Genomic DNA, 13,925 nt, shown 5'->3' with positions numbered 1-13,925 from the left:
GCCGCTGGAATAATTCTCCGCCGACGAGTCTGAGAATTAGGTGGACAATGGTCCTCTCCCTCGCCCTCTGCCGGGAAGTGCGCGCGCACATGTGGGGCGATTACGCGGGCGTCTTCGCGCAGAAAAAAAGATTCCCCGAGCGGCGTAGACAAAGGCGACGCCCTCTCCAGCGCGCTTCGAAGAGAGAGAGGAGGAGGGCAAGGAGGAATCCGGCGACAAACCGTGAATGCCGAGGTCACGCCGACGACTGCGGTGCCCAGAGCATGGCCAGGTGGCGCGACCTTGAGCAGGCAGTGCGACAAAGCCACTCGAATTGTTGCACTTTTCATGCTTTGTACCTTCATGCCGCAGTTGCGCTCATTGTCACCTACAACGCGTCAACGGTGACCGTGTTGTGGTTCGCGCTTTGTGGAAAATCGACGCGTCGTCAAACAAAGCTCCCAACACGCTGGGACACTGCAAGTAATCTTACCATTTCGGTCGTCTCGTACCCTTTGCGAAACGATCTCCGGGGCAATTGTTGGAGGTCACACTTAATATTACAGCAGAGTCTCTGCTGGACGTACTACAGTGCACGCGAAGTGATCTCGTCCGAGACGACATACGCCTGCATTACGGGCCTGAGCCACTTGTGCCGTTACGAAGCATAGGCGAGTGTGAATAACTATATCCCATCTTATAAGTAGTTCGAAGTGTTGTGGAAGCTACGAGCTCTAGGCGTCGGCTTCCATTTCTAGTGCCACGTCCTCATGCCTCGCCCTAGTGTCTACCCCTCCACTGCGAACTGCTTGTGAGAACGATATACTATCCACGTCTATGTGCATGTACGTACAGAAGCTTGGACTGCCCTGGGAGTCCTCCAGAAACATAACCCCATTGCCCGAAAGCAGCGGTGAGAGCTCAGTCAAGTATTTTTTTTTTGACAAAGCCTGAGTGTTTTCTCAACCAGAACTGAACGGACCATTTGTGGAAAGGACTCCAGGGCTGTGTTCAGAATGAAATCGGAGTTTAAGCTCCTATTTTTTTGCGTGTGTGCGTCAAAGCAAGAGTTATACAAGGACTCATCCTTGCGTCATCGCGCAGTATGTTGACCTATTTCTCGCAGTGACACTGCCGACATTGAACCTCATCAGCCTGGTACACGCGAAATGAGCGGTCAAGCTTACATCGTGCAACGTCAAGGTCTCGTTCGTGCACCGCGTGTAACTGAGGGGCAAGGCTCCCCGAGAGCTGCGCACTGAACGCAGCTAAATAACCGAGCGCACCCGAGCTGCATGGCAAGGAGCTACTTCCCACCAAGCAGTGGTCCCATGTTACGACGCGGGCTTGGCAACCACAGCATTGTCACAATACGGGACAAAGGAAATAGCGGCGGAGAAGCACCTGGAGCCACTGCCCTCTTCAACGTTTTCTCCTCCCTGCCTACCCGTAGGGGTCAATAATAATAATAATAATAATAATAATATTAATAATAATAATAATAATAATAATAATAATAATAATAATAATAATAATAATAATAATAATAATAATAATAATAATAATAATAATTGGTTTGGGGGGAAAGGAAATGGCGCAGTATCTGTCTCATATATCGTTGGACACCTGAACCATGCCGTAAGGGAGGGGATAAAGGAGGGAGTGAAAGAAGAAAGGTGCCGTACTGGAGGGCTCCGGAATAATTTCGACCACCTGGGGATCTTTAACGTGCACTGACAACGCACAGCACACGGGCGCCTTAGCGTTTTCCTCCAGGGTGGGGGGGGGGGGGGGGGGGGGGGGGGGTCAAGTGCTGTGTTTGTACTTGAGAAAGCTCTCTCGTGTACAGAACAGGGCAGGCTTCTTCCGGGGGTGCCTTTCGTTTGCGCAATACACTTTTGCGCTTTATGCCTTTCGGGCTGCTGCACTTTCTGCTCGGTGTGAAGTTCGTCCGTTCAAGCCGTCATTGCAGAACAGTGCAACTCTCCGTTCGTGGCCTGGGCCGGATGGTTGCAAAGAATAGGGCGAGCGAAAATGGCGTCGTATTGCACTGCGATGGCTCGCAAGGCGGGCTGAAAGAGCTCAAGCTGTGTGGTGGTTACAACCCGTGAAATTTTTATAATTGTGCAGCAACAAAAAAAAAAAAACCTCTTTAAGAATAACGGGAGCTGCTTGATATGGATATGAACTGCACGATGTGCGGTTCCCTCTCTACTGGCCGGACCTCTTCAGCAGTATTTGATCCTATTTATGGAACCTCACAGAGTAACGTTTAAGGCGTCAATTTTGCCTAAGCGTTCAAGCAAATGGTGTTTACGCAATTATGTGACCTATTTTGGCGTTAAAGCTGGAGACATGCAATAATGAGGTTTCTTTCATGGTTTGACTTCGGAACGTTTTTTTCTTTTTTTGCTACCTATCCAGAAATTATGGACAAGCGCATCTTTCAACAAGCAACAGTTTACGAGCGCAGTTTTTTCATATGTCGCAAGGTGTCACCATAACGATCCAAATATCGGCAGATCTCCTCTCGGCAGGCTTGCATTTTTTTGTTATTATCGTTTTTACTATTGCCAAAAAACGGTTCTGTTGGTTTTATATGGCAGTATTAACTACCCGTTGTGAGCGATCTAAAAACTTTAAAAGAATATTTTTCTACGCATTGAAAGAATGAACCATTACCTTCAATATTTCCATAACCATACCTTACAGTAATCTAATATTCAAAATTAATGTCCAAGATTCTGAACTTTCACTAGATCCAAAAAGTACACAGTATTTCCAGTGGCTTAAAATAAATAGTTTAAATACCTCAACTGAATGGATTAAACTCTCCATAAAATTATTTACCCACAATTGACTATATATTAACGTTTGTCACTGTCTGCCTAATAAGAATGTTCCCCATTTTTCTCAAGTATATACTTCTGTGCATGCGCGTCTGACTTGCAGCAGAATGAAATAAAAAAGGGTAAGGGAGTCAAAGGAATAATAACAACTTGGATGCTAATGTCCACTCATGCCAAGACTTTTAGTTGAGAAACTAGAGCCAGTCGCGAGCTATTAACCTAGTACTCGAGATTGTTCGTGTGCACATTTCATGCAAGCATTTTTTAAACCGGTAGCCTTCGTTGAACCGCACCACTTGATAACTAGTATGTAAACGAGCAATATCAAGTTTACGCACAGGGAATTCTCATATGCTCGTAATGAGATTCTCATTCTCCCCTAAAATCTGGTAAAACTTGCCTTCCAGCACGTATTTCACGCTGCTGTAATGCATTTGCTGGCTGCAGTCCAAATATCTACTTTTATTTGTCATTTTTTTTTCTCAAAAATGACCCTCTGCAAAGCGCTCGCATCGTGATGGTATCTGTCGATGCGTGCCATCTTCGCAGCATTGCGAGAGACTGGAATAGAAAATGTACTCGACGCCTGCGATACCTTTCTCTATCTATTTTATTCTATTTTTTATGTTTCTTGAGAGCAATGGTCCCACCCTGACCGACCATGGTGTCACGTAAGTCATCCTCCTAGGTCACGTAAGTCAGTCACGTAGCGCGGCTCTTTAGACGTGCTGCCATGGTAGGCGCACTGTACATGTGTTTGTACCTACAGCACATCTCTCTCCGCATCGTCAACCCCTTCGCAAGCAACCACTATTCCTCCCTTTCCCTGTGCAGAGTAGAAGGGTAGAGAAGCACCTCAGGCTGGCTCACCTCTGTGCATTTCGTTAGAAATAAACCTCTCTTTCTCTCTCTCTCTCTCTCTCTCTCACACACACACACACGCACACACACACACCACACACACACACACACGCGCGCGCGCGCACAAAACACACGCACACACGCACGCGCCACACACGCAAACACACGCGCGCGCACACACACACACACGCGCGCACACACGCACACAAAGGGGCCTACACAACCTCCTGTTGAAATCGGAGTCACCTTAGCCGTTGAGCTCAAACTTGTTGATGCCGAAATCTGTTTAAATGTCATCTGAAATAGCTTAGCCGCAACGTAATAAGCGGGCATTTTGATTCCCTATGCTGCGCACGTACCGAGAGAGTAAGCGCGAACAAAACTGCCTACTTCTTTTCCGATGCTGCTGCTCTTCGGCAACTAAGTATTCCTGCTCACAAATGACATCTCAATGCAAGAAAAGCTGACAGCATATCTGTGTTCTGCACGTACGAGGAGCTGGTGGCGTTTAAAAATTGTCAATGTGCACTGTACAATACAGCGCCACCGAAAATACTGCAGCGAACAAGCAGGCTTCGCTATTAGTTTCATGAGCATGTGTGCTGTGTATAGCCGGCAGCAAAGGTTTACGGGAAGCTGCCGGGGTAAAAAAAAGTGACGCAGTCCAGCAGTTTTAAATGACTGCAGGTATGGGGGAACATACATAGTCTGTAGGCTGACATTAGTATCAGGATACAGGGTCGTGCAGCAGCGCCCCGGTAAATGTGTTCGCGAGCAAACGCTTCCCGTAGACTTCCGCTCCCCACTGTATATTGCGTTTCGAACACCGATACTCTGGCATAGTTTCAAACAGCGCACAGATACGAGGCCAACAGTGAGGCAGACGAACCAGAGCAGCACTGTCCATTCTCGTCTATGTGCACTGTTTGAAACTATGCCACGGAATCCCAACTAGCCCAACAAAAGAATGTTCTCAACCTATACTTTCTTAACTTTAACCACTGTTGCCGGCGCACGTATCCAGAGAGGCTCAGTTGTGTCATATCAGCACGAGTTCTGTATACGATAGAGGAGATGCGACTCGGTGTACGCGTTAAGTACGATAGGGGATGTAGTTCGAGCACGTACCACGCGTGAATACTTCGCAGTTCCCTATGTCGTTTGGCAAAGAAGAAGGCTGCGTTTCCCTTGAAACGAGGTTACTGATTTCATTGCGATAACGTGCAGAGTCACGCCACACAACGCGGCAGGAAGAACGTACTACAGCGTACCTCGGCACAGCACCGGCGTTCACTGCAGTGTACGATGAACTTGAAAGATATCGCGGCAGCCACGTATCTAGATGAGGCAGTGTAAACCGAAGACCAATTAATTACAGCGGAGTACCTGCCGAGGAAGTCCCTCGGTAGTCTTATGTTTGTTACGGTAATGACTATCAGAAGTAGCCGGTTTTGGGCGCTTCGCTGTCGCTGCTGCTCTGTGCTTTGAATGAGAAAGTGTAGCACAAAGCAGATAAACTGTAAGCAGACCAAATTTTACGTAAGGCATTATACACGACTCTTGTGTTTGATAAGCTTGTCGTCTGTGCGCTTGTATGTGCAAACTTTTTAAGTTCTCAGCCGTGACTTTTCATAACCCTTGCTATTGGTTCCGTTTCCATGCAGCAGAGCGTATTGTAATAGTAATTCGTATTTATTCAGTGTACAGTTTTACAGCATCAAGCTAATACAAACGGCCATGATTTTAAACAGATGTAAATAGGTTGCCAAGAGGCTAGAGCACTCAACTGCCGAATGGGCCGTCATTTTATACGTTGTTGCAGCAGTTTTTTAAATCAGTGGTGGCCTCATTGCTTCTTTCAAATCGGCTACTCTTTCTTATATCTTATATATATATTTACTTTTGTGCATTTATATAGCCACTTAGTAGTTTTTCAACTAGCCAGCCGTAAAGAGCACATTTTCCTCCCACGGTGTAAGCTTTGATTAGGTTTCGTTTATTAACAGCGCGCAGCCAAATGATGATGATGATGATGATGATTGTGAATTTTTACGGCGCAAGAGCATCTGGGGTCAAAGAGCACCATGGCACAAGGTGTGTTTTGTCTTCTCGAGGTGGGGTCAAAGACCGATTTCCCAAGCATTTCACCTTGCAAAATTCGTGCACCAGGCCAGGGGAAAGCTTGTACCCGTTGTATCACCGGTGGGTACCCGGCGGCACTGGGGATCGGACCCCGCACCCCTCGCATGCGAGGCGGATGCTCAAACCACCGCTGCGGTCGCAGCCAAGTGCACTGTTCTTTGCTACCGCAAGTTCAGCGGTTTGCCGGCCTTGGGCAAACATTGTGGAAGTGTCAGGCATCGCATGTAAGTACACGACGCACATTAGCAGGGGCTGCCCGTTGAAAGCAAGTCTCGAGACTTCGTCCTTTGCCACACGAAAGCAGTGCAGCATTGCCGAAGCTATCCAGCTGGAGTCAACCCATGAGATACCGACACTGCTTCCTGATTACTACCACGCGGGTGCAGACAGTAACGAACCAATCTCTTCAGCCAGCAGCGCTGCGCATTCGGTCTATGATTGTTCCATCCCTGCTGCGGCCTTCCTTATCACTGCATCATTTGTCTTAGCCGGAGTGCCGACAGCAGCTGCTGCCGGATAAGAGTCCCTGGCAAGCTGCGTATTTTTCTCGTTCGCGCATAAAGGCTTAGCTATTTTCCGGCTTTCCCGTCTTTGTAATCGTGAGCCTTTCGCTTTAATGGACCTTTGTTCCGTGTGTTGCGTGGACAGGCCGTGTGTGTTGTGGTGTAACTGTGCGGACAGACCGGGCGAGGAGAGCCCAGAGTCTGGGATGTTATGAAAAGTGGTCCGCGTGACGCAAACGCAGCGCGACGTGACGCAGGTCTCGTGTCTTGGCGTGGTCGCGTGTTTGTGCGCTTTTCTATGGGAAGTGCCGCCAGGAGAAATTATCAGCGTTTCAGCGCAAATTCTTAGAACCTGCGAAGAGAGTTCTGCACTGCCGTTGCCCTCCCTCAGCTGATCTGTCGAGGCCACAGCTATAACGAACGCTCCTTTATTACGAATGAGGGCGGTGCTGCCGTCAAAATGCGCATTATGGTGATACGTCTCAGTTACAACGAACAAATGCGGTCGCTCTGCTCGGTTATAGCGAACGAGGAGGCGCCACTAACTCGCCCCTGCAGTCTAAAAGCTCGCGCATGCTGCAAGCGCAGAGACCGGATAGCGTCTCCCAGCTCCCTTGACATCACCCAGGAAAGATCGTGCCGACTCAACGCAGCATTGAAACTGTAGATAAAAGCCGGCCAAGAGCGTGCCGAAGGCCTGTAAGGTCGATCATTGCTTGCGTGTGTGCCCAAATATTGCGTGCGGGTGTGCCGGCTGGGCAAAAGCGCCTATGGGGAACCTGCGCTGCCAAGGTGGCATGGCAATTGTTCCATTCGGTGACTCAAAACTGCGTTTGTCAGCTGCTTGGGCCACTGAAAACGTGAGAACACATTCTGTGCGATTAGATACCCGCGTTTGGCTGCCAACATTCATTAGCCTAGCTTCTCTCGGCGTAGCCCAGATAGCTGACGCACGGCACGTGCGCCTTCGACAGAGCGCGGAGGCTCACGCCAATTAGCGCCTGAAGGTGGCGCGGAAAAGTACTAATAGTACTACCCAAAACTGCTTGCTCTTCTCGTTAGGCAGTGCGTTATGGCGCTGCAATCGGCACCGCAAACTTCAGCGCAAGTTCCCCATACAGTATACGGACTAGCGCACTGGTCGCGAGGCAGGGGCAACACCAAAGACGAAGCTCCTGCGCTCGGTTTGAGATTTCCCAACAGGAGGGATTTGAGAAGCTTGAATGGCTTGCTGGCCCTGCCACTCACGTGGTTTGCGTCACCTGCCCAGTCTGCTCACCCAAGCATTTTGTACTGTCACGTGTGCAGGGCGAGCTAGACGGCACACATTGTGCACGTGCGCTGCGCTAGCTTCATCGCCACATGGGCCTAGGAACGACAGGGTGAAAACCCACGTGATTATACGCATGCAATCTGTGGCAACGCGTCGCTGATGCACGGCTCAGCGGACGTCGCCTGGGATGACTATAAATGTTTGTGCGGACGCCAACATCGCAGAGCCGTGCTCCGATTGTATGCGAATTATGGGAAGTTCTCTACCGCAAGGTCTGATTACAGAGGGCTCCCTGCAACCAGCTTCCGTGAGCACTTCAACCGCGATTAGTTATATCGCGTCCCTAGAGCAGCTGGCTGGCAGCAATGGTCTCAGAAAGAAGAACATGACCGCTCTGGACCGTTTAGAATGTACCACGATAGTGTCTACATTAAATAAACAGCCGCACATAATGCACTTGGTTAATAAATGAACGCCACTTGTGTCGGTGTTCATGCATTTAGATGTAATATGAGAAGTCCGCTCGCTACGAAATTCGGATACAACGAACGTAGTCCGCTAATCCGCGTGACCGTCAGTTCGTTATAACTGGGTTGGATTCTATTCATATCGTATTGGTAATCGTTATCGTGATTAATACACTGCAACACGAGGGCCCCCGTCTGCCAGTTCCCTCTTTTCACACCTTCCGGCGCCAACGGGGCTCGAACTGCAACCGCTATCACCATTACCGCCACTGAACCGCTGTACCACTGCCATATATAACATCCCCATCAACATTTAAGGGGCTCCTGGCTGGAGTATTGCATTAGGGGGCAACACAAAACAATGTGCTCATTTTGTGGTTTTATAAATAAATTTTATAACCATCTTCTCTTCCGCCACTGACTCGGTTGAGCTTTTCTATTCTTCTTCTGCCTTATAATATTTGAACTGAATACGGTTTGAACTAAACCAAGTCCTTTTATCCGTCCGTAGAAGCACTAATTTGCAATATCGAGGGAATAGAATCCAGAGGGGATTGAAAGAAAGCTCGCCTTACGGACAGCAGAGGTTAAACAAGGAAAAGGAAATTACAGAAACAGTGAACATCAAGCGCAGTATATATATAATTCGTTAGCAACCAATGATTTGGGAAAAGGGGACCGATCATAATCAACGCACCCTTGTCACTGCATGAGCTGGTATTTAGATTTCGTACAAAAACCGCTGGGCGCTCATAGATTTAAATCATTCGGCACATCATATTCGGTGCTTCGTTTGCCATTTTAACGCCATCGGGGTTTCAAGGACAGGCCCTCTTCCTATGAGTAAACGTTACTGATTATAGGGTTTAACCTCCCAAAGCGACTCAAGCTATGAGGGACGCCGTAGTGAAGGGCTCCGGGTAATTCGACTACCTGGGGTTCGTCAACGTGCAATGACATCGCACAGTACACGGGCCTCTAGCATTTCGCCTCCGTCGAAATGCGACTGCTACGGCCGGGATCGAACCCGCGACTTTCAGGTCAGCAGCCGAGTGCCGTAACCACTGAGCCACTGCGGCGGCTTGTGAGTAAACGAGACAGCGCATGTGGTGTTTTGTAACAGACCGACGAAAAAAAATGTTTGCATTCAATAGGTTCTGTAGTAAAAAAGGGAACACCAATTATCCTGCAACAGGCAATCATCGGCTACCGCGGTCACCATACCGGTAGTTACGGCACGGGAAATTACCGGCGGCTACCTCTTATAGTACCAGTGATCGCCGTAGAAGAGGTAACAACGGACTATCTGCTATAATGTCACTTTAAAACAAGCACTTTGCTTATATGACCTGATTTGCCTTCCTTTGTGTAGAATATGCTTATAATCTTCTATAGTAATTAACTACTTATTGCGGAAATACAGTGCACCAGCGACGACCAGGACAATCATAACAATAAGGATAATCCTTGCTGTAAACCACCATCGTGGGGTTGTATTGTCTTGCTATTTGTGATGCGGTAATCGCAACATCGATTGACGTCGCCAAGGAAAGAAGCCGGCGCTATCACTTGCCTCTTCGTACACATCGGAGTAGACAAAGCCTCGCGTAGGTGTCGGTGAGGGAAACGCTTCAATTCCATATCTCTTGCTTTGCGCAAGTCTTGACTGTGCCCAAGAGTCGGCTCGTTACCACTTGCGCACGTCTGCGCCCTTTCCTTGTAGAAGAAGCTACTACTGAAGCCGTTTTCCGTGCGGTTCCTTTGTGAGCTGCGACGATCTTGATGTACCTCATTCGCGTTATGGGCTACTCTGTGAAAATAGCTTTTCCTTATTTGTTTGCAGTGTATTCAGGGCAGGCGTCCGCAGCAGACGTCGACGAACATACGGTTCTCCTGAACGCACTGACACTACCACACACTTTCACGGAAAACTGAGCTTACGTAAGATAAAGAAAGATTAAAAAAGAAAATACCGGCGTCGCCACCACTGGTCGTTTTCGCATGCAAATTTCTGTGCGTCAAGGAATTTTTTCACCAGAGATTTCTGAGACTAAGGTATACCGCTATGCACTTCCAAACAGTTATCATGGAGTCATTTTCGGTCCTTACGTTTTAATCTAGTGGCGGGAAAAGTTTTCAATTCAATTTTGTCGGTAATAAATGCTTATTTTCTAGCCGGACAAAGATATCAACATAACCAATGCATGTCCAGCATTCTTGGATAAAAATTTTCATATTGAAAAATTATAAAGTACTGTTATGGGAACATTGAAGGTAATGGTGCATTCTTCAGATGTGTAGCAAAATCTTCCCTTTAAAGTTTTTCCATCGCTCGCAGGGGGCAGTTAAGATTGCCTTCGAAAACCAACGGGGATCGCTTTTGACGATCGCAAAAACGTTAATAGGAAAACAAAAATGCAAGCCTGTTGACGGGAGGTCTACGGATACAACGATTTTTATAGTGAAATCTTGCAATATACGAAAAAATTGCGTTCACAAATTTTTTTTCCCGTTTTAAAATACTTTTGTCCAAAATTGTTGAGTATGAGAGTTGCAGAATAAATTTCCACCAACAACAAAAGTTGGATGTAATTGTGCTCAGTGGCTCTATAAACGTGCAATACATCGCTGCAGCTGTTCGCGTGATATTTGTTTACGTATCGTGCTAGGTGCGTTGCATTCCTGTTGTTAGTACGTGCATTCGTTCAAAGTTCATGCGTGCTTTAAAATTAACGCAGCGAGCAATGGATGATACTAACCTAGATTTCCTTGCCACAGTTTCTGACTTCCTCCTTTCTTCTTAATTAGATGCGCGTCCAGCAGCCGGCCCTGGAAGCAGCCGCCGCTGAGCCAAGGCCCCACCGCGCCCACCTGACTGTCTCGTCCACCGCGGGGCTTCTTTTTCCCTTCCAGCATAATACAAACTCGAAGCATCCAGCTGCGCGAACTCGGAAATAAACTTCCAAACTTGATTGCCATTTCCGACTGCCCTCCCCGCGTCCACCTGCATTCGTTACACGAGCGCGCGGAGTTGAAAACGCCGCGCGTTTGTGAGAGAAAAAAAATATATATTCGATGGGTGCGCGTGAATTCCGTTTGCCTTTCCTCCTTCTCCTCTTACGTACGGGTGCCGCATGGGTAATGAGCCCTCTGGGGAGACGCCACCCAGAAGACATTAACCGGAGACCTCCTTCTCCCACCTCCCGCTTTGCCGGAAGCAACTTCCGCTTCCGTAAGCTTGCCGGTGGCCGCGTCCCTTTTCGCGCGGGACAGGATTGCTGGCTCGCTGTGCCGGTGGCGGAGACTCTGGAGGCCGTTGTTTCGAATGCGGCGACTGCTGACTGGCGCCCCTCCTCTCCAACGCACGGAGAGCATGGATCGTCTGTATACGGAGAGGGTCTATTCTCGCTTCATGTTCACTGTCCTAATGATAGCTGTAGCGAAAACATTGTGATTACATTAAACGACGAAAACTGCCCCTCTCTACGGACAGTCATCTTGTACCTAAATCTTTACTTTTTTTTCAGTCTGTTTTTGCGCCAAGGTACATCGGAGAACTGTTAACTCGTGAATCTGTTACTGAAACCATGTTGAATTGGTTTTTTACTCGCCAAGGTGTGTTAAAATTGCTTAGTAATATCAATTCATCTTCTGCCGGTGGTCCTGATGGTGTTCCTAAGTTTGTTTTAAAGTCATGTGCGAATGAAATCTCTCATTACTTAGTCATCTTATTCCGAGCATCTCTTAACTCGGCGTCTCTGCCAAATGAGTGGGAAAATGCTAATGTGGCACCAGTGCATAAAAGTTGCTCAAAAAGCTCTGTAGTTAATTATCGACCGATTTCTTTAACCAGTGTGTGCTGTAAAACGTTGGAGCACATAATATATAGCGCAGTCATGAAACACCTTGACTCTCATGAGTATTTTACAGAACTTCAGCATGGCTTTAGGTCAAGTTTTTCATGTGCTACTCAGTTGCTTGAGTTTAGTAATGATCTGTTTTCTTCCTTTGGCCGTGGCTATCAAATAGATTGCGTATTTATAGATTTTAAGAAAGCCTTTGAGTTGAGTTGAGTTCAGTTGAGGTGTTGAGTGATACAGGTGGGATTAGCCTTGCTTATTCTGCCGGCAATTGCTCCACCGTAGCGTCACTTCTATGTTAATAATGTCCCAAAACCTGTCGGATCTACCCCGCTATGTGCACAGTCACTTATAATAGCACATATTCCACACCCGCAGTCACCATCTATACACACATTCACTCCACACAGTCAACATCACAGTCCACTCCAGAAGTCACCATCTAAGCACATATTCAGTCACAGTAGAACATAGTCCATTGCAGTGCCACAATCCCTACACGAATTCGCTCACAGTATAACATAGTCCACTCCAGAAGACACCATCTACGCACACATTCAATCACAGTAGACCATAGTCCGTTCCTGCTGTCACCATTTAGAAACAAGGTCAGTGTCCTGCAGAAATGTTAAAAGAAGGCGTGAAGTCTTCTTTCTGCATGTCTATTTTCCGTGCGGGTAGACAATGCCCTGAACTGTACTGTGAAGGGTTCCTGTCTTCTTGAAGGAAGCGAACATCACATACCTTTCCGCGTTGTACTCTGGGCACCGCACACACCCCATAAAGAACGTAGCGGAGACGATGCCGTGCCCGTCTTATGCATCCAGGCCGGAGTACGAGCAGAGCCCGTGCGAATTCCATGTAGTAGAGTGGCCTGGGATCTCCTCAGTCCCTTGGTCACACACGGCTTGTGGGGCGCACTCCAAAGGGTACTAAAATTATCGAGCACCGTTTCTCTGAAGAGGCTTTTCCCATCTTGAGGTACTTTTTGATTAATTTCTTGACAGAGCTTTATGGGCGAGACTGTCTGCCACCTCCAAGAAAGCCTTTGACTCTGTAACTCATTTGCTATTATTACATAAGTTAAGGTGTCTTGGTCTGCACCCCACTGTCATCAATTGGCTTCATTCGTATCTTCAGGGCCGCATGCAGCGTGTTCTGATTAATGGTTCGCACTCAGATTATGTAAACATTTCCTCATGTGTACCGCAGGAGTCTGTTCTTGGACGCCTTCTTTTTCTGGTTTATATCTATGATATTATTTTAGGTCTTACCTGCAAAGTTCGGCTATGTGCTAATGACTGTGTCATTTACCATGTTGTGGAAAGTTCCTTTGATGCGTTAAAGCTTCAACGAAACTTGGATTCCATCCAGTGCTGTTGCTCAAAATGGCAAATGTCCTTGAATTCTACAAAATGCCAATTTATCTCTTTCACTTGAAAGCGGTCCCCATTACAAACAAATTACTCATTACATAATGTTCCCCTGCAAAAAGTACTTGGATATAAGTGTCTTGGCATTTATGTTACATCTAACACATGGACGAGGCAAGTTGAGTATAATTACATCAAAAGCCTGAAGAATGCTTAATTTCTTAAAACGAAATTTCAATAAACCACAGTCTAATGTCAAACAACTCCTGCATTTCACTTACGACCAATTCCTGAATATGCCTGCCCTGTATGGGGCCCCAGTTTGCTCACTTATCTGACATGCTCGAGCGCGTCCAGAATAATTCTGCGAGATTTGTGTCCAATAATTGCAGCTTCTCAACTAGTGTCACGTCTTTTAAAAACCACCTTGGTTGGGAACATTTAGCTAACCGTAGGAAACATTTGAGGTTGCAAATCATGCATTGCATCTTTTTTTTGGAAAGCTGAGCATTGATAAAGACAGGTACCTGCTTCAACCTCACTTTTTTTCTAGACGGCTTGATCATCAGTGGAAGATCCGAGAGATTAAATGTAGGGCAGATATTTACAAAACCTCGT

General features: G+C 47.2%; 1 protein-coding gene across 8 annotated transcripts in view; it reads right to left on the bottom strand.

The window, feature by feature from the left end:
• The window catches only part of LOC144098811 (uncharacterized), a 114,782-nt gene that overhangs the window by 48,987 nt on the left and 51,870 nt on the right, over positions 1-13,925 (bottom strand). The window contains exon 1 of one of the 8 annotated variants that reach the window (XM_077631692.1): positions 10,834-12,703. The exons of 4 other annotated variants lie outside the window; for them this stretch is intronic. In XM_077631692.1, coding sequence (XP_077487818.1) covers positions 10,834-11,053 — 220 coding nt within the window. In that variant the 5' untranslated portion in view covers positions 11,054-12,703. Of the gene's footprint in view, positions 1-10,833; positions 12,704-13,925 lie in introns of those variants that run through there. 3 more of the 8 variants (XM_077631690.1, XM_077631689.1, XM_077631697.1) reach the window with 3 other exon arrangements.

This window comes from Amblyomma americanum, chromosome 7 (genome assembly GCF_052857255.1).
Source record: "Amblyomma americanum isolate KBUSLIRL-KWMA chromosome 7, ASM5285725v1, whole genome shotgun sequence".
In the NCBI taxonomy this organism is placed as follows: domain Eukaryota; kingdom Metazoa; phylum Arthropoda; class Arachnida; order Ixodida; family Ixodidae; genus Amblyomma; species Amblyomma americanum.
This window is presented reverse-complemented; position numbering and strand designations above follow the sequence as displayed.